The sequence below is a fragment of the Crocodylus siamensis genome, chromosome 4 (genome assembly GCF_052110815.1).
Source record: "Crocodylus siamensis isolate JL-2025a chromosome 4, ASM5211081v1, whole genome shotgun sequence".
NCBI classification, from domain to species: domain Eukaryota; kingdom Metazoa; phylum Chordata; order Crocodylia; family Crocodylidae; genus Crocodylus; species Crocodylus siamensis.
This window is the reverse complement of record NC_143398.1, coordinates 21913421-21932441: the sequence shown is the minus strand read 5'-3', so window position 1 is coordinate 21932441 and position 19021 is coordinate 21913421. Positions and strand designations below refer to the sequence as shown.

Below are 19021 nucleotides of genomic sequence, written 5' to 3'. Positions count from 1 at the left end.
ACTTGCTATTAAAATAACCTTTTATGGATTTTGGTGGATTAAAATATTTATTTTAATATGATCAGCATGTGGCTCATTTTTCTCTCCCATGCTTTACAAATGGTGCATATCAGAAATGTGAGAAGAGTTATAAAGGCCATAAATCTTGGTCTCATTGAACTGGGTCAAAAGAAATAATTTTGTCCAGGTTATAAAAATCTTTGTAAATTCCTAGTGATGGCAACACCACTGACCTGACAATTCAGTAATGCCAACTGTTGTGAAACCATCCTGAGATTCGGGATTTCAAAGTCAAAATTACTCTGACTTGCAATCTCCTGATCCAACCCTCAGATCTCCAGATTGTCCCAGCTGGTAAGTGGGGGGTGGGGATCGAGGCCCCCATGGTAAGGGAGGGATTGCAGTAGGGGCAGGGGTAAATGGGGCCCTGGGGCCGGGGTGGGTCTTCCAGAGCTGGGGGGGGGGATGGGGACAGAGGTGAGCTGCTCACTGTGGGCTGGGGCTCTGCGCCCTGTTGCCTTGTTCCAGAAGCTCAGCTGTGTGACCCCAGCTTGCCTCCTGCTGCTGTGTGGGCAACAGATGAGCTGCATGGCCAGCATGCCCCATGTCCCCTGCCCACCTGAAGGGTGGCATCGCATCACATGGCTGAACTCCTGGGGCAAGGTAGCAGGGTACAGAGCCCCAACCCATAGTGGGCAGCCTGCCTCTGCCCTGGGGGGCACATGCCTCCATGCTTCCTGTGGGGGTGTACACTGTTGCACCCCTTTCCCATGCCTCTGGATGACCCATCCTGACCTTGGGGCCCCATTCACCCCTGCCCTTATCCCCACTCCCTCACTACTCCATCTGCCCCACAACATCCCGTCCCCCACTCCCCTCCCACCCCTTTCCCTTCACTTACCAGCTGGGTGCTCTCTGTCTGTCTCCTCCTCATTCCCAAGCCACAGTCCACCCAGCTCTGCTGCTGCTACTCACTCCTGATCCACAGTACCCTGCATCCTGCCAGGGTGCATGTATGTGTGGTTGGGGGGGGGGGGGAAGCCCTCCTCTCCGGGCTCCAAATTCCCCCCTCACCCCCCCAGACACCAACACCTTCATAAATAACCCCCCCCCCCCACACACACACACTTCATAGCATCTCATGATTTATGTGCCAATCTCTTGATTTTTTTAATTTCATGATTTTTGGCATGGTGGGGTTGGTAATACTGGTAAGCCATCCTGGGTTCCAGGCCCTTTCCCAGGACTCTGTTACCTTTTGACATTACTCAATTTATCCAATGGTGTTTTTTTTTTTTTGTTTGTTTTTTTTTTAAACAGTCCTGGGAGCATGGACTGGAACCTGGGGCACTTCCTTCCCAGATGAACACAGCTTCTGCAGGATGCTGGAGGTTCTGCTCCTACCCACAGTGGAACAGCCTGTAATCTGATGGTTCGGGCACCCACTTTGGGTGGGGAAAATGTGACTTTCAACTCTGCTAGGTAGAAAAGGCCTCCCAATTCCTTAATGAGTGCTTGAACCAGCTATGAACTCATTGCCCAGAGGCAGTCTATCTCTATTTCCATGTATTGATTCCTCTGTGAAATGCCTGATGAAGGGTGTTTGTGCCTGAAAACTTGCAATTAAATAATTTTTTGTTGCAAAAATATTGTTGGTCTAATAAAAGATATCTCTGCTCTAAGTCCTGATTGCCTTTTTTTCTAGGCCAATATGGCTACAACCTGGATCCTTGAACCACTATGTATTGTCTGTCCTTCACAAGTGAAGATGACTGCATCTGGGGGAGTGAGGGGAAGAGAAGAGAGAAAGGGAGGGGGAAAAGAGAGAGGAGGGAGGTGGAGGCTAGGTTGTGTGGGTATGCAGGTGATTTATAAGCCCAATCTTTGCCCTGAACAACTTGCTGCTGCAGGGGCAGGAAAATGATGAGGACTGGACAGAAGAGGTCCTCATTTTCCTGGTCACGCATTTCCTCACTGCTTCTGCTGTGCACCACTGCTCAAGGCCAGTGCTCTGCTCTGGACCAATGACCTTCAGGATGGATGGTCACAAATGTTTTGCTCCCATGACTCTGGGTTGATGCTGAAACTCTTTAGGGACATCTTTATGGTGTCCTTGTACCGCTTCTCTGGTGTGCCGCGAAAGCATACTCTGTTTGGCAGCTCATGGTAGAAGATTTTCTTTGGCAGGCAAGTGTCGGGCATTCTTGGAAGGTGGCTGGCCCATCTTAGCTGTGTCAGTTTCAGTAAGGTGTAGATACTGGGGAGAGGTGATCTTCTGAGCACCTCAGTGTCCACAATCATGTCTTGCCACTTGATCTTCAGTATCTTTCACAGGCAGCACAAGTAGAAGTGGTTTAGACTCTTGGCATGATGCTGGTAGATGGTCCAGGTTTCACAGGTGTAAAGGCAGGTTGGGAGACTGATGGCTTTGTAAACCTTCAGTTTCATCAACACTCTGCCTCTGCAGTCCCAGACTAACTTACAGAGTCTGTCAAAGGCCACGCTGGATTTTGCTAGCCTTGCATTGACTTCATCGTTGATGTGGATGGCACAGAAGAGTGTGTTACCTAGCTAGGCAAATTTGTTGACCATCAACAGTTGTTGGCCTTTAACTGAGACATGTAGTTCCTGGAGTATTGTGCCAGGCATGAGTTGAAACATCACTTCAGTCTTTTTTGTGCTGATAGTGAGTCCAAAATTGTTGCAAGCTAAACCACTAGATGAATATATAAAAGATGTGGGGTACCATCCCTTTCCTTGCCTGGGCTTTAAAAAGATGGCGTCTGGTCTGCTATTTTTGGGGAAAGAGGGTATTCTTTGTAACTTGTGAAAAGACTGATTGCAGGTGCCTATTCTCAGGAAAGGATTTTGAGTAGATAGAGGTTGCTCTCTACTGCTCTCGGTGAGTTCCTTTCTCTTTGGAGAGATTAGGTCCCTCCCTTGCCTTTAGCATTTTCTGTTGACTCTCTTTAGGCAACAGACTGTTCTAGATCTTTGAGGCATAAAATTCCTAATTCATTGTATAGGCAGGCTAAGCGCTACAGAGGCATCTGGATTTCATTTGGGGGACTGGGACTGCAGCACCTCACTTTTAGGCAACCAAAATCTTAACTAGATATAGCCCCAAATCACTGCACTAGGGCACAGACAGAAGTCACAATTTCTACCTGATCTGGCCACAGAAAGCAGTTTATAGCTGTGACCAAACACAAGTGCATGGCTGCAGACAGCTTAAAAAATGGCCGACTGGGTAAAAATCTACACCCTCATTGCATGAGGGATCAGATAAAGACGTTTCAAAACAGAACATCTTCTATAATTTTGTCTGTGCTGCCTGCCAGCCTTGTTTTCAGAATGGAGGGGGGAGGGAGTTCAATCTGGGGGTTTGTCAGCCCCAGCTGGAGGGTGGGGCAGGTGTATTGAAGTCCGTCCCCCCCCCCAAGGTGGAGGGCCTCCAATTTACCCCAGAACTGGAAATCCCTAGAATGAGCTCCCTTTGCTCCCTTTCCCCCCACTACCCTATTCTGAAAACAAGGGCAGGCTGGAAGAGAGGAAGGGCTTTTGCTAGGGAAAACCAGCTGCGGACTGGCAGCCAGCAGCTAGATTGCCCTCCCACCTGGAACCAATAATGAACTTTTTTGTTCCAGGAGATCGCTGTAACTCAGAACCCTTCCTGCAAAGTGTTCTCACTTACAGTGGGGAGCTGCACTTCTGTCTGCACACTTAATTTAGTTACCTGATTGGAAGTGACCTGCTTGAAAATCTGACCGTTGTTTAAAAATGCTCTTTCAGCAAAGTTCAGTTGTGTTTTGGGAAAACGTAGCTTAACACATCAAAGCTTAGCCAAAGAACAGGCCAGATACCCAGGTATCTTCACGTAATGTGCCTGTGATTTTGGGTGCTTGCATTCCCCAATCTTGAAATGCGCAAAAAGTGCATGAGGCCTTGAGAATGTAGCCCTTGTACTGCAATCCTTTGCCTTCATGAAATCACAAGTTGTGGCTTCAAATCTTTTATAATAAAATGTAATTAAAAAAAATAAAAGAATGTTACATGGGAATGGTGTCCAGGGCTGTAATGAAATGGAGGTAGTGGGCTGTATGGGGGCTGTTCATGTGAACTGAGTTAATGGTTGCATTCCAGGCCCCTAGTAGGCAAGCACAGCATCATACCACCCCGACAACTGGCACTCCCTGTGATTTGTAACCTTCTTGGCAGTCTCAACAAAGAGAACAATGCCTGAATGAGTTATTCTCCCCTCCCTCAAAATGTTCCCATCAGCTTCAGGTTGAAACAGATTGGCAGCTCTGTATGGAAAGCTCTCATGCCTGCTGTCTGTGAAAATGCAGTATTCAGGGTTAAGAATTTGGCAACTTTTACATGCATTAATTTCACATGATTTTTTTTAAAATAAAAAGAAAGTAGCCTTTGTGAAATTTTTACTATTGGGTGAGAAAAATGCCTATCCAAATCCATTATTTCTTCTACCAACACAATGGACTCAACTAGAATGTGTTTGTATTGTATTCCTATATTGTGGAAGCACAAAGTGAACACTGTTCATTTTTTTTTTTCTACTAACCAGTTTTTAAGTTGCATATTAATGACTTGACTATAATTATTGAGGTGTTGTGTGTGTGGGGGGAAGTCTCTCTAAAACCAGGCTGTTTCAGTTCAGGTTAATTCAGACTTTTCACCCATGCATAAGAACAACTGAGCTATAAAATTAGGCAGCATGTTTTCTGGCAGTAATGAGAAGATAATATTCCTAAGGAGTATTTAAGCAACATCAGTATTGATAGGTTAATTAGAAATAAAATGTAAAGCTTTCTTGTATCATTAGAATAAAGAGCCTCTGATATACATGACTTAGGGATAGTTCTGAAAGTGTGTAACCTATTTCATAGTTAAGGACTTAAAAATATAAGTCACTAGCTCATCCAGTCAGACTTTCACAAGCATGCAAGACAAGCAAGAAATGTATCAAGTCTTCACATATATATGTGTCCTTGTACATTTTTAATGACACCATCCTATCTTAAGCTTGCCTCAGCCACTGTGTAATTCTTGAATAAATATGTATGTCAATAAAGAGATGAACAAGCTCCCTGCTGCACAAAAATGAATGTAATTGCATACATTTTTTCATTCTCTGTTAAATGGGAAAATCTAATAGAGAAAGCAGCCCCTGATGATTTTGTTCAGAGGACAATGCTGTCTACCATCTTATTAATGAATTTTATAATTAAACCTCTGGAAAGAAACTAATTATGCTCCACTCCTTTTTATGGGCACTCTATTTTACAACTGAAACATGTTTTTAATGTTTTTTGCATACATTTGCTGTTAATGAAACTGAAAGACTAAGGGCCTGTTTGTACTTGGAAATATAACAAAATTGCTATTCTGGAAAGCTTTTTTGGGGGGTAAATTTCCCCAAGTAGCCAAGTCTGAATATCACTGCCTGGAGGTATGTACAGTGTGACTAGGTACTGTTTAAACTTCCTCACAGAGGGTGTTGTCTGTGCATCAAAATCTGGATTTACATCACCCAGCTGGAGCCAAGTCATCAAATATACCCAATTACTGTGTAAATTATTGATGTGGATTGAACTGAGACCCACACAAGAGCATGGGTGTCTGTTTCTAGTGACAATAACGCATTGCTCTACTCCCTGCTTTTCAGCGGATATTTGAAGTGGAAGAAGCAACCAAGGGTAGAGCTAAAATGACCTGGATAAACTGAAGAAATAGTCCAAAGTCAATCCAATAAGGACAAATGCAAAATCCTGCAATCAGGATGGAATAATTGCATGTACAAATACAGACTGGGGAATGATTGGCTAGGCTCCAACACAGTGGGTGGAACTTTCTGGGTGCGTACAAATATTCAGATCAGGTAAAAATAGTTGAATGGTCTAACTTAGTTCACCCATGTGTGGACCTTACACTTAGATCCCTAGTTAGATTGATCTAAGTGCCAAACTGTACAGATGTTCCTCAAAGGTTAGATCAGTCAGAAAACAGCTGGCCTGATCCAACTCAGTTCTCCTGAGAGGAGAGGTATGTTAGATTTTGACCAATCTAACAGAACATCCATATATGTTTGGAGTACAGCTCTGGGGCAGGGAAAGCCTAGCAGTACCCCAGCCCAGGGCCTCTGCTTTTACCCCTCTTACCCTGGCCACCGGGTTATTTTTAGTGCCCCTGAGCATGCTGAACTCTGCCCTGAATTTGCAAACTGCCTCTCCCATGCTGGTTTTACAGGTGTTTGCCAATGCCGGGAGTTTGATCAAAATAAGTTCAGGTTGGGGTGAGGGCAGGGCACCCCCCCCTCACATGGACACCCTACTTCTGTTGGGGGGATTGTCTGTCTGGGGGTGGGGAGAGGGGCTGGGGGATTAAAAATAGCCCCTGGTCAGTGTGGAAGAGCGTCTTCCCAATCCTGCCAACTCCCACCCTACCCCTGGACCCTACTAATCCCCACAAGGACCCTGCCCACTCCTCTCCCACCCCAACTTGCTTCAATCAGGTGTCCAGCACCAGCAAAGGTCTGTAAATCCAGCCCCCAATCTATAACCACATGGCTTAAAGTAAGACAAATGATTGTAGACCGAGTCCTGGGAACTGTACAGTTCAAGTGAGGAATCACTGAATTAGATGGGGCAGCCTTTTTTACTCAATCTAACCTCCCAAACTTCTAAGGGTAATGTCTGTATGCATCCTCTGGCTCTGAGGGTGGTTAACAATTGAAACAGGCTACCTAGCCTGGCTGCAGAATCTATCCCTAGAAATTTTTAAGATCAGGTTAGACAGACACTTGACTGCAATGGTTTAGTTGCAGATGATCCTGCTGTGAGAAAGGGTGAAGGACTGGATTAGATGACTGCCTAAGATCCATTCTAGTCCTAATTTTATATGATCCTATGACACTTCAGAAGCCAAAACCAGATGTGTATGGAGACTGAATTATACTCTAACTTGTATACATGTTCATTTTAGGTCAAGGTTGAGACGGTGTGAAAAAACCTACAGAGTTACCTCCCATGCTGTTCTATGGGGAAAAGGTTTCAGGCACCAGGGCTGCCATTTGGCATCTTTCCCTCATTTTACTAAAAAAAAAAATACTTTTAACTTCCTCAAGTTGAAGCTAACTCACTTCATAAAGAAGTAACTTTAATCATTCTTCTACAAGTTGCAGGTCTTAGTATAGCACCTGTCTTACATTTCAGGATCTCTTTTGTAAAATTTTACATAACCATGTTAAGCAAGATTATTAATTCAATGCTGTTCCACAAAGCTAATGACAAAATCTTTATAACCAGCTATAGAGTTGTAAAGATGTTTGAAATAAGTCAAACTAAGTACAGTTTTGAGAGAATGAATATAATCACATTTGTGAAAGGAGAACTTTTCTCTTCTTATCTTTCCTCAAGTGATCTGTATCAAGTATATTTAGCTTTGAAGAAAGATACTGGCTAATGGATCACCTATGGTTAATTCCCTTATGTATTGTTAAGCCTTCATTCTGCTGAAATATAGTTGATTTCCTGGAGGCATTCATTTTGCACCCTTTTGTTGTAAAAAGACAATTATGTTGATCAATTTTAAGTCCCAATGTCAATATAAACCTCCTAGGGTGCTGCAAACTGTAGTAGTTAACATGCTGGCTGAACATGTTGTAGTCTGGCCATGAGTATCTCATTTTAATTCCCAGAATTCAGATCAATCACAATCCAATCTCTCTACCAGTTAGGTTGGATAATGATGTATGAAGTAGAGAACTGGCATTTGTATGAGATTTCCCCATAGGGACAATTCAGAGGAAAAGGACAGCTAAACGTTCTTCTACACCATTAGGTTGAAACACATCCTGAGATAATGGCCGGGATAAAATGATGTGTTGTGGAAGGGCATTGCATTGTCACGGTGCAAATGAAGTTCATTAAAAGCTATTTAATATGTGGGTAATTTATGAAGAGAAACAGAAATGTTATATCAAGTTATAATGTAAATCATTATTCTGTGGATTTTAAGAAACAGTGAATGCCACATAAATAAATAACCTCTGTTTCCTATCTATCTCAAAGCTATTTCAAAGAATTCTAATGTGTTTTTTCTACAGGGAACCTACTATAATGAGCCGCTTATGTGCATGAGCCTGGAATCTTTTAGGTGGGAGTGTCTGCTGGGGCTGTACTGTACCCCTTGCAAGTAAATGGAAAATCCATTTATTCATGTCTGAATCCTGTTGGCATTAGAACAGTCTTCTGAAGCCTTCTCTCAGCAGCAAACCTTGCAATGATCTGTTTCACGCTTATTCATCCATATCTGTGCAAGTCATCCTCTGTTACAGCCACCCACTCTCACCGCTTCCATAACTACTTTCTCAAGGTAACTTCTATCACTACAGCTGCTAGTATATATAAGTATGCACCTACAGGTTTCCTACAATGGAGACCTGCTGCAATTACTTTCCTGAAGTTACTTCCATCCAGTCTGACCGAAGGCCATAACTTTACACTGACTGATTTGTGGCAACAGGACTCGTTTTTCTCTAACACTGTTTCAAACTTAAGCATTCCTTGTTTTTTTCTGTCCAAGAGATATACACAAGTCTTTGCCAGTGCCACATCTCAGTCATTGTTTTTTTTCCTATCAACAACATCAATGTATAATTTCTTCATATCCATAAGCTGCTATAACAAAAAGTAAGCAGTCAGTGTCTCATGTAGATGTGGCCTAGGTTTGGCCAGCAGCTCCTTACAGCAAGACTATAGATGGCAGAACAGCAGCGCTGATACGTAGTTCTTTACCAACAAAACCATTCAGGTGAGGTTTAAAAGGAGAGTCATAGGATCTCTGTGGCCAAAAAGATCTCAAAGAACTAGAGTTAATGTATGAAAAGTGACATTTCTTTCTGCATTGAGCTTTTACCCATACAACTCCCACTGTAAGTAAATGATGAGCTGGGTACTTGAAGTCTCTAGCTAAATAATGTCTGTAGAACAGCTCTGGCAGACGGAAGCGGTGTACAGCTAGAATACTGATTGATCTGAACTCGAAGTAGCTGCTCTACAGATTTGGGAATAGGGACCCCTCTTAAAAAGCTACGATGCCATCTGAGTCCTGATGGAATCTGTACCAGTTCAAGAGGGAATAGGTAGTTTGAATTATTCAAAGAGAAGGAAATTTTAATGGAGTCTGTAACCTGCTTGTAAAATCTGATACGAAACAGTCTGCCCTAAGGCCAGCTAAAAAGGCCATGATTATGGAAAGGTTTTGTTGTGGAGAGAGAACGAAACTGACCCCAAGCACCTGTAATGTGTGGAGTTTGAACTCTGCAGTAGGAGTCATGGGGCTCAGGAGAAAGGACCAGCATGTGACTAAATTGGTTAATATATAAGCCAGCAAGTATTTTTGGTATAAATTTTATACATCTCTTGAGGATTAATTACTATAATCTCATAAAACAATGTGTATAGTGGCCTAACCATTAGACTTTGAATTTTGCTCACTTCACCAACTGAGGTGATCATGGCTCATACAATCACCTCCTGTAAAAAAAAAATACTATTCAAAGAACATGATTACAAGGGCTCAGAAGGAAAGTCCATTAAAGCTGTAAGTAATGTATTCAACTCTATGCTAAGGAATTATTCCTAAATTGGTGGAAACATATGAATGATGTGTTTCAGAAACCTAGAAACTGATGGATGAGTAAAAAACTGAAGAGTGGATATAGCAGGCAGATGAATCTGACCCAAGTTAATTGTCTCTTAAAAACAGTAAGTCCAACACAGGTGGAATGGAAAAATCCAAGTGTGATAGTGATTTTAGGTAGACAACGAAGACAGAAGCTTCCACTTTACATGACACCGTCTCTCAGAAGCCCCTCACTTTTGCCAAAACCTCGTGTCCAGGAACTAAACAGCTTTTGTTCCCAGAATTCAGCCATTCTGGGCACTTAGACACATACAGGGGGATTGCTCTGATGGCCTAGAAATCCAGCACGTGGGAGCAGACTTGATTAAGGAGCATGTAAACTGATGCACGCTGGCAGCCTCGTGTCTCACATGTATTAGCAGCGTGGTGTGTTTTTGCACTGGGAAAATGTGCGCTTTGAAATAAAACATGTTCAATGTGCCTGAGTTCAAAGCGCCTCACTGCCATTTTTTAGGATGTGAGGACGAGCTGCACTGCTGATACATGTGTCATGCAGGTGCTTTTAATTAGTGTGGCTTGCTAATTAAAAGTGCCTGGCGTTGTGTTGGGAGCACGTAAAAAAATGCGCCCAGTCTCTATAATGTCAAATACATGGAGACCACCGGATGCATTGTGAGATTGTTTGAAAGTAAAGGGCTGGAATGACAATGAGGTGAGTCAGGTCAGAGAAAACTTGCTACAGTGGTGATTCAGTGGGTGATTTCAGTTTAGGAACAGTAACCCATAGTTGTAGAGGGGGAAGGCAGGGGGGAGGCCCAGAAGTAAAGAGAAGACACTCTCTGTGGTGTCTTGCACTGTGACTTGTTATTTTTTCCATTGGAAGTGCTCTGGATCCATCCAATAATATATCCAGCAAATACAACCTTTATGTTAGCAATATCCCTTTTTTGAGGGTGATGTTTCTTGAATAGCTTCTGGGGAAGCTGAAAGGAGCTGTGCTGTTAATAAGAAGGCTGACCCATGTGAACTATGGGGTTGTTATGGGTAAGTGCAAGGAATTGGTCCTACATGCAATTCAGTGACTTCCCTAACAGAAGAATTACAGAAGAAAAGAAACAGAAAAGAATAGAAACATTTGGTGGGTCCCATCCTGTTCTTTCAGCTTTTCTGTGCAAAAGAAAACTACACAGGTTCCTTTGGAACAATAGGACAAGATTAAACTCTGGGAGCTTCCTGTCCGATATGCAGATGTTTCCTGAGTAAGGGATAATTGGCTGTGCATCTCTGAAACTGAAACAAAGAAAAGGGGTGGGCAGTGGTAAAAGCAGTAGAGGAGAAAAAGAATTAATGAAGTCAAAGTAGACAGCTTGCAAAATACGACAAATTAAGGGCTACAGTAGTAGTTCTGCTGAAGTACATTCAAATATATAAGAAAAGAAAAAATATCTAATGGATGAAAAACTATACAAGTATTTAAGAGGCTTTGAGATACCTGTACACATGTGAATAATGGATGGGTCAAGTGACTCAAGCAGGAGAAACGAACTAAGAAAAATGAACATATAAGACTGATGGAACAGAAAGCTTCAGAGATGAATAGTGAGACACTCACTTGTGAGAGGTATACTGTGAACACACAGGAGAGTAAACAATTTAACGTACTATCTGGAAGAGGAGAAAAGAATTAACTGAACTCAACACAGGCAAGATATCAGGTTCTAAGATTTGGCTAAAAAATTTCACTCTTACTACTTATGAACCTCACATTGTGTAGGTTTAACTATGCAAGATGTTATGAACTTCTGTAACCCTCACATGAAGTCCCTCATTTGTAGCCCTTAGCCCCACTCTAGTCCTTAGCCCCATTATTCTCACTTCAGCAATTGCCGTTTATCTATCTTTTTTTTTTTTTGTGGACGTAGGAGTTTCAATTACCATTGACGAATGGGTTTTAGAAATCATCCAGAAAGGATGCTCAATGCAATTTTAGCCTTTGCTAATTCTAAGATTATTTGTCACTGCCCATCCCTTTTCAAGGGTATGTTCTCGTGCCATCTTGGAGAGTGGCCCCCCTTTTTGTTTACATGCAGTAGAGAAGGTGTTGGCAGAGCTTTCCTGCAGGGCTAGGGAGAGACATTACACATAAACTAGTTTAAGTGATCAGAAACTGGTTTAAACCTGTAACAGAACAGACATTCAGTGCATATAAACCAGTTTGAAAATGGCTGAAACCAGTTTGAGATAAACCTGGCTGAATGGAGAATCAGACTTAACTGACTTGGGTCAAAACAATTTATGCAATGTCTGTCTCAGACCCCTTGCTGGTTTAAGCTAAATCAGATTTCCCCAACATCCCAGCATGCTCTCTGGGCAGGGTGGGGCTCTCTGCTCCACAGCAGAGCTGGCCCCTCCCCTCTGCTCCCTGGCTGCAGCTCTGGCAGAGACTTGCAGGTACAGCAGGGTCTGCTGGCTTCCTCGTCCCCACCTCACCCCTGACACTACTTGCTGCTTAAGCGGAGATCCCTTCCTCCTCTCTCCCACAGCACAGACTATAGCCAGCATGTGGTATGCTAGCTAATACCATGCAAGACAGATAGGACAGTGTCCGCTTGGTGCTTTTTGGAGCTAATCAGCAGCTCTGCTGGTAATGTCCCTGCATTTGTTCCTTTGGAAAAAAACGCTGTTTAAGAAGTGCTTGAACTAATGAGTGAGGGTTTGTTTTCTGATGGGGTGTTAAATGCTGATAAGAGAGCTGATAAACGCTCTGTTATCAAAGGGAAGGGGAGCCCTCTCTAATCACAGCATCCTGTCGGGGCCTAGCCACACCCAATTCAGCTCAGCCCTCTGGAAGGGAAGGGAGGGCTGCTCTAGTGCCCCCCAGCTTTTAGCCTGAGCCACTGCAGGCATGTGCCAGCATTTTTTCAGTACAGAGGATATGTCTGTGTGGTTACAAAGTGATTTAGACTAGCCAGGTTAGAGTAACCTGCAAAGATTGAATCAATTCAGGCTCAGGCTTTCTGAATGTCTGTCCCTAGTCTAGAAGGTTCAAGTTTCATTAACTCCTCATGTCAAGGAAGAAAACTGGATGGAGAGTAAATTTTAGTTCATAGAATCATAGGGTTGGAAGGGACCTTAAGGTGCATCCAATCCAACTACTACATCTCAGACACCTCAACAAGTTTGTTTGTCATCCCAAGCTATTTGTATAATCCTTTCTCTACATTCTGTGTACAGGTTTATGACTTTTGACATGCAAGACCCCAATTTTCATGTAACAGTCTACCCAGTTCTCAGGAAGTATCTGTGTTTCCTGGTCAAAAAACCTCACTGGCCACATCTACACAAGATGCTGACTGTGCAATTGTTCCTGCATAGTCATTTAGTACTTGTATAAACAAGTACTAAATGACTGTGCAGTAATCCAAGTTACTGTTCATTAATGCCAATGAACATCTTTTTTGCGATGTTAATGCATGGCAGCCTGATACTACTGTGCAGTAGCATTGCATCACAGTTGTTGTCATGAGGCACTTCTGCGCAGTAGTATCAGGCTACTGCGCAGTCAGCATCTTATGCAGACATGGCCATTGTCAATTCAGCATTCTCATGCTCAGCTTTTCTCCAAGGATGTTTATGAAATGCCTGGCTGTGGTAGCAGCTCACCCAAGGAGCCAAGGCCTCCCTCCATGTGTAACCCTTGTGGAATATTTACTAATCTGAGATAAATTGGCTCAACAGATCAAAAGGGATGTTTTCACAGTTCTGCAACTGAGGTCCAAGCTAGGCTTTAAAATCAACCATGACAAGTGTGCTTTGTCAAAATAAAAAAGCAAGCCCCAGAATTCATTGAGGCTGTTGTAGACTGCAATTAAGTATCTGCAGTATCTCCCACAAGGATAGTTTTCTATAATGAATTATTTTGTGTTTGATATAAACCAGGAACCTCAGATATTTTGCATCAGATTACTGGGTCATATTATGGCTTATATTCATGTGACTCAATTCATGACTATGCCTTTAATCTTCAAAGGCTGGCTAAGGACATGTTACTAAACGTGCAGATTTACCTGTAGCAGGTCCTGGGGAGGTAGGCTCATCTTTTCTTTGGTGGACAGTTCCTCTACATGGCTGGGTGTTTTGTTTCATCAACCATTCCCTTCAAACACCCTGGTGACAGACAAATTGGGCTGTGGTGCACACCTGAGCTGTCTCCAGATACAAGGTCCTGATTGGTATCTCAGTTGCATGTACATGCGTTAGAGCTCACTGTTGTGTGTCTAGCCTGCAAAGTTTTTCTACCACTCCTTCATGGCACAACTACTTGGAACCTACCAAATAACACAGTAGCTATGTGCTGTACAAACAGGCAGGTAGGAGTGAGATCATTCCCATTAAGTCAGGAAGCAATGAGTCAATGGGACTGGGACATCCTACATTGGATCAGCCTAGTAGCCCGTCACCGTCTATGTTCTCAAAATGATTTAGCAGATCACTTACACACAAAGATCACCTTCCCATGAGTCATTCGTGGGATCTGAAGGACTTCATCTTGGATCCAGTATTTCTAAAATAAGGAGGTTTCTGCCAATAGACCTATTTGTGACCATGTAGTATCTCCTGTTCCACTCCTAGGGACATATTCTTAATTTCATAGGAAAAAAATGGTTTTATTAAAATTTTCCATTCATCTTCAGAGTTCTAAAGAAGATATACCAGGGCAAAACTCAGGTAAAGTTGGCAGCTCCAGCATGTACACGTCAGTTCAAATAGTCTAACCTGATTCATCTGTGAATTAGTCTACCCCATCCATTTCCAAACCTTTTAGTTCATAAAAACCTCACACCTTTTCAAAATGGAAACCAGTGTTATGACCTGCCTTTTGTTTGATTTCTTTCAGTCCCATCTTTCAACCATTTTGAATCTTTCCTCTCTGTTTTCAACCAAGATGTTATGAATTCATTTATAAGGCTGGTTTCCTTTATTGCCTCCAAAAAGTTATCCTTTAAAAACACTGTTCCAAACAAGTTCTTTATTTACACCTAATTTACTATCTTTTAAAATTTAGAATGCCGGAGTTCTCATACTTCAAATTTATTTAAACTTTACTCCTCAAGATCTTCATTTTGAATATATTATGATAGATCTTCATATGTTTCACAGCTTATCCAAACCCAGTTGAGCGGGGATTGCCCCAGAGAACTGTTCATCAAAGTTACATGATGCCTTCTCATGAAGAGGAGAAAATGCAGGTTAGGCTTTGGTTTGATTCTCTGATCTTGTCTACACTACACAGTAGGTACATCTACACATGCCATTAAGGCAACGTGATAAACTCTGGCACAGTTTGCGCGGGAGTCATGTGGTCCCAAGCACAGCATCTGCATGTGTGCCCGGCACCACAGCAATCTGAGCTGGAGTGGAGCAGCCCTGGGCTGTCAGCAGGCTCGAGGAGTCAGGTCTGGGCTCCAGGTGGCAGCATTGGGGCTGGCTAGGGTACAAGAATGCCAAAACTGTGGAGCTGTGTGGCTGACTCCCCAAGACTGCTGCCAGCCTGGGGCTGCTCTGCCCCAGTTCAAATTGCTACGGTTCCAGTCACGTCCACACATGCATTTCTGTGCAGTAAATGACTCTGCCCTAAGACAGTACTGTCCCCAACAATACTATCTTATGGTGGAGTTAATTAATTTACTGTACCCTAATACCAGCACAGGTGTAGATAGTGACACTTTACTGCAGAACTAATTAGTCAACTCCGCAGTAAAGTGCAAGTGTAGATGCACCTGGTAAGTCTAACTGCTTTAACTATACTGGTGATCTTAAAATGGCACAATTCCATATTCTGATGCAGTTAGGTTGGTATCAAAATGCTTTATATTGTTCTTCAACAGGAAATGCAATAATTATACAAGTGACCTTTATGCACTTGTACCAGAGTAACTATTAATATAAAACAAACAACCTCCTAAACTAAAATAGTTCTACCAGTAAAACTTCTGAGTTTAAAATAGGTCTTAATCTATAATATGTTCAATTATATCTTTATATGTTCTTCACAGTGGAACAGTTGGCCTTAATTTCTCCTTTCATGGCTGGTGTGGTGCCTTGGATTATCAATTTGATATCATCTTGTGACTGCACAGACTAACAGGGAAACAAAACAATGTCAGAAGTAATAGTTCCTGTCACTGCCTCTTAAAGAGTGAAACTAACTTTCTTGCTTTCCACCGGGTTGGCTGCTTTAGTATTATTACGGCTTAAAGTTTTGGATCACAGGGACTGTTGGTCTATAAATAAAGAGAGGTAGATGGGGGAGTACCAAGAACATTATCAAGCACTACAGTTATATAAAGGAGGCTCTGGCAAACAGGATGACAGACATTTCAACAAGCAAGCTGACTTTCCAACCAAAGAGAAGAAATACAACCTTAATGGACTGACTTGAATTACAGATAGAAATGTTAAGTTTAGGTTAGTAAACAGGCATAGAAAACTCCTGCTTTCTTTAACCCATTTCCCTAGATATCGTGTTTTTGTCAGTGAATAAATGCTACTTTGTTTTGAAGAAACTGTTCTTGCTGGTTGTAGCCCGGGGGGGGGGGAGGGGAAGGGAGAGGGGGACGGATTAATGGGCATACAGATGCTAAACTCAATGGGTATATCCATGTAAATGGCTGTTAAATAAGAAAGCTGCAGCCCAGAGGTCCAGTGTAAGAATGTTAGAGCTGTGCAGTCTCAGTAAGAGCGGAGAGGAGACGGTACAACTTGTGCACCAAGGAGTACACTTGAGAGGGAAAAAAAGAGACATGAAGAGGTGTACATCTGGGAGCAGTGATTGTTGGCTTTGTGCAGTCACTGTAACAGGTCAGTTGTACAATAATTGTTTAAGAAATTAGTATTTTTCATGGAAGGTTATAAAACATTTCCTAATGAGACTGAAAAGAGCCACAGACTAATATACTATAGTTAATTCTGTAAAATGGATATAGCATTACTCATTCAATAAACTCTAAGGTCCATTTTATACTTGTGATATTATTCTATTCAATTTTTGCATTTAATTTTACAGGTCAGGCCTTTGGTTAAATACAGGAAATTACTTGCAATGATACTCTTTAAAAGTGTTGCCCTTTGTGTTTCTGTAACCATGGTTATATATTCTCAACTACATATCCAGAGGTTACCATTAAAATACAACACTATCACTTTCCTCACCATTAATTACACCATAGGTAATAATGTGAATTCTGGTTGATGTTTTATTAAGCATAGTTAATTATGATAATGCAACAGTAGAGGAAAGAACAAATATACATGTAAAGAAATTTTAAACTTAAGGTTTAAATGTTAACTGACACACCAAAGTACATCTCATATCCTAAATATAGCTAGCAGTGTTTTTGAGTTACTGGGCAGTATTAGCTGAATCTAATTCCTAGTCAAAGGGGAGTTTGTAGGAGGATTTGTCTTGCCACAACACTTCTCCAGGCACCTGCCACTGCTGGGGCTATGTACTCTGTTGCATGACGGAGGGCTGACTTAAGTCCTACATATCTGTATAAAAGGGGCAACTTAACACTGGCATGTGGACCATAATAACATTTCAGAAAATCCTGACCTGAATGCTGAAATTTTGCAATGTAATATTATGTTAATATAAATCTCAGTATTCTTAAAAGATGAAAGCAAGGTGATGAGATTGCATGGGGCATAGGTAGATAAACGAATTTATAACTACACCATCTACAAAAATCCTTCTAGCACAGCAATGTTTTTTCTGTTGCTCATCTTTATCTTTCACATACCATACACCCCTACCCTATAAGACATGCACCTTAATTCGGGAAGGTGGAATGAACAAATAAAGATTTTTCCTTAACAAAACAATGGGGGATTGGTAGACTCTTTCTTGCCATTGAAAGGGCGGCAGGCTCTGGCCTTGCAAAGTGGAGCCAGAGTCTTCCCATTAGCTTCACATCCCATTCTCCATGCAAGAAATGGTTGTGTGGTTGTTCTTTGATGAACCAAAAAAAAAAAAAGGGTGTGGGGGGCAGGAAACAGGGAGTCAAACCAGGCCAGCTCAGTTAAAATGAATGACCAGAAACAACTTGTGAACTTTCCTTAAAGCTATTTTTTGGGAAAAAGATGTGTATAGTATGTGAATAAATATAATAATATTGGTGAAACAAGCTTACAAGCTGTTTCTGGTTAGTCATTTTAACTGAACTAGCCTGGTTGACTTCCTACCCCCCCATTTTTTTTCATCAATAAACTGCTGGTGTTTACAGGCAAATCTAAAGCTTATTGTGACTCTCTACAAATAGCTGGAAGGATGAAAAACATACTTTCTTGTCAAATTATTCCTCCTACATATAGTGAAGTTGTATTTTGTATAATTTTCTAAATGAATGTTGCAATTTTTTCACATTTTATGGACTGATGGGTTTTTTATTATATAAGCATCTAGACGCCCCAACAGAAATTAGTGTCTTGTAGTACCAGCTGCTGTACAGGAGAACAGTGAAAATATTCCTCTCTGGAGAGAAAATTTTAACAATTAAATAGACATAACAAGTAGAGGCTGGGATGGGGAAAGTAGAGGAAAACTTGTTTTCCCAAGGTCACATCAGCTCCGTGGAAGAGCCAGAAATTGAGCCCAGTTCTTCTGAGTGTCTGGACGCTATCTCATGCCCCAACTACTTTTTACCTGTATATTTGAGCTAGAAAATGAATACTGATTATGCCATTATTTTGATTAAGGAAGCAACAAACACTCTGTTGGGGAGGACAGGGTTTAACATACTCAGATATGAGTTAAATAAAATGGAGAAAAATGCAACCCCTCTCCAAGCCTTTCCCCAAGCAGCTATTAGTAATAAAAGATGACCTAAGCCATTTACAAAAAAGGGATACAGACTTGTTGTCTATTTAATGTTATTTCCTCAATGCTTTTCTATAGTGAAAAGTGGTTGCCCTTGTTTGACAGGAGGAAAGAAAACAATTCATTTGTATTGTCACAAAATATAACTCTTTCTTATACACAATCTGCACAAAAATACCCTGATGCAAAATATTTCTTAGAATTTAAGCCATATGACTGTTTCTAAACAGCTAAATTACTCACCCTCATCCTTCCATTTCTTATTGCTGGCCCATCTTCTGCTAACCTCAACACATACAAATCCATTTTGTACTCTCTTCCTCCTCGAATGCTAAATCCAAATCCTTTGGCTCCCTTCTCCAAGTCAACAGTGAAATAATCAAAATCCTATATAGGTAAAAACAAAGTGAAAAACCAAATGACTATATGTATGGATTTGTTTGTGTTAAGTCAAACCCTACAGCATATCTATGTGAG

General features: G+C 41.7%; 1 protein-coding gene across 6 annotated transcripts in view; it reads right to left on the bottom strand.

Moving 5' to 3' along the window:
- Positions 1–19021, bottom strand: part of MAGI2 (membrane associated guanylate kinase, WW and PDZ domain containing 2) — a 1241136-nt gene that overhangs the window by 47764 nt on the left and 1174351 nt on the right. For all 6 annotated transcript variants that reach the window (XM_090041911.1, XM_090041915.1, XM_090041916.1 and 3 more), the window contains one exon: positions 18788–18931. In XM_090041911.1, the coding sequence (XP_089898037.1) occupies positions 18788–18931 (144 nt within the window). The remainder of the gene's footprint in view (positions 1–18787; positions 18932–19021) is intronic.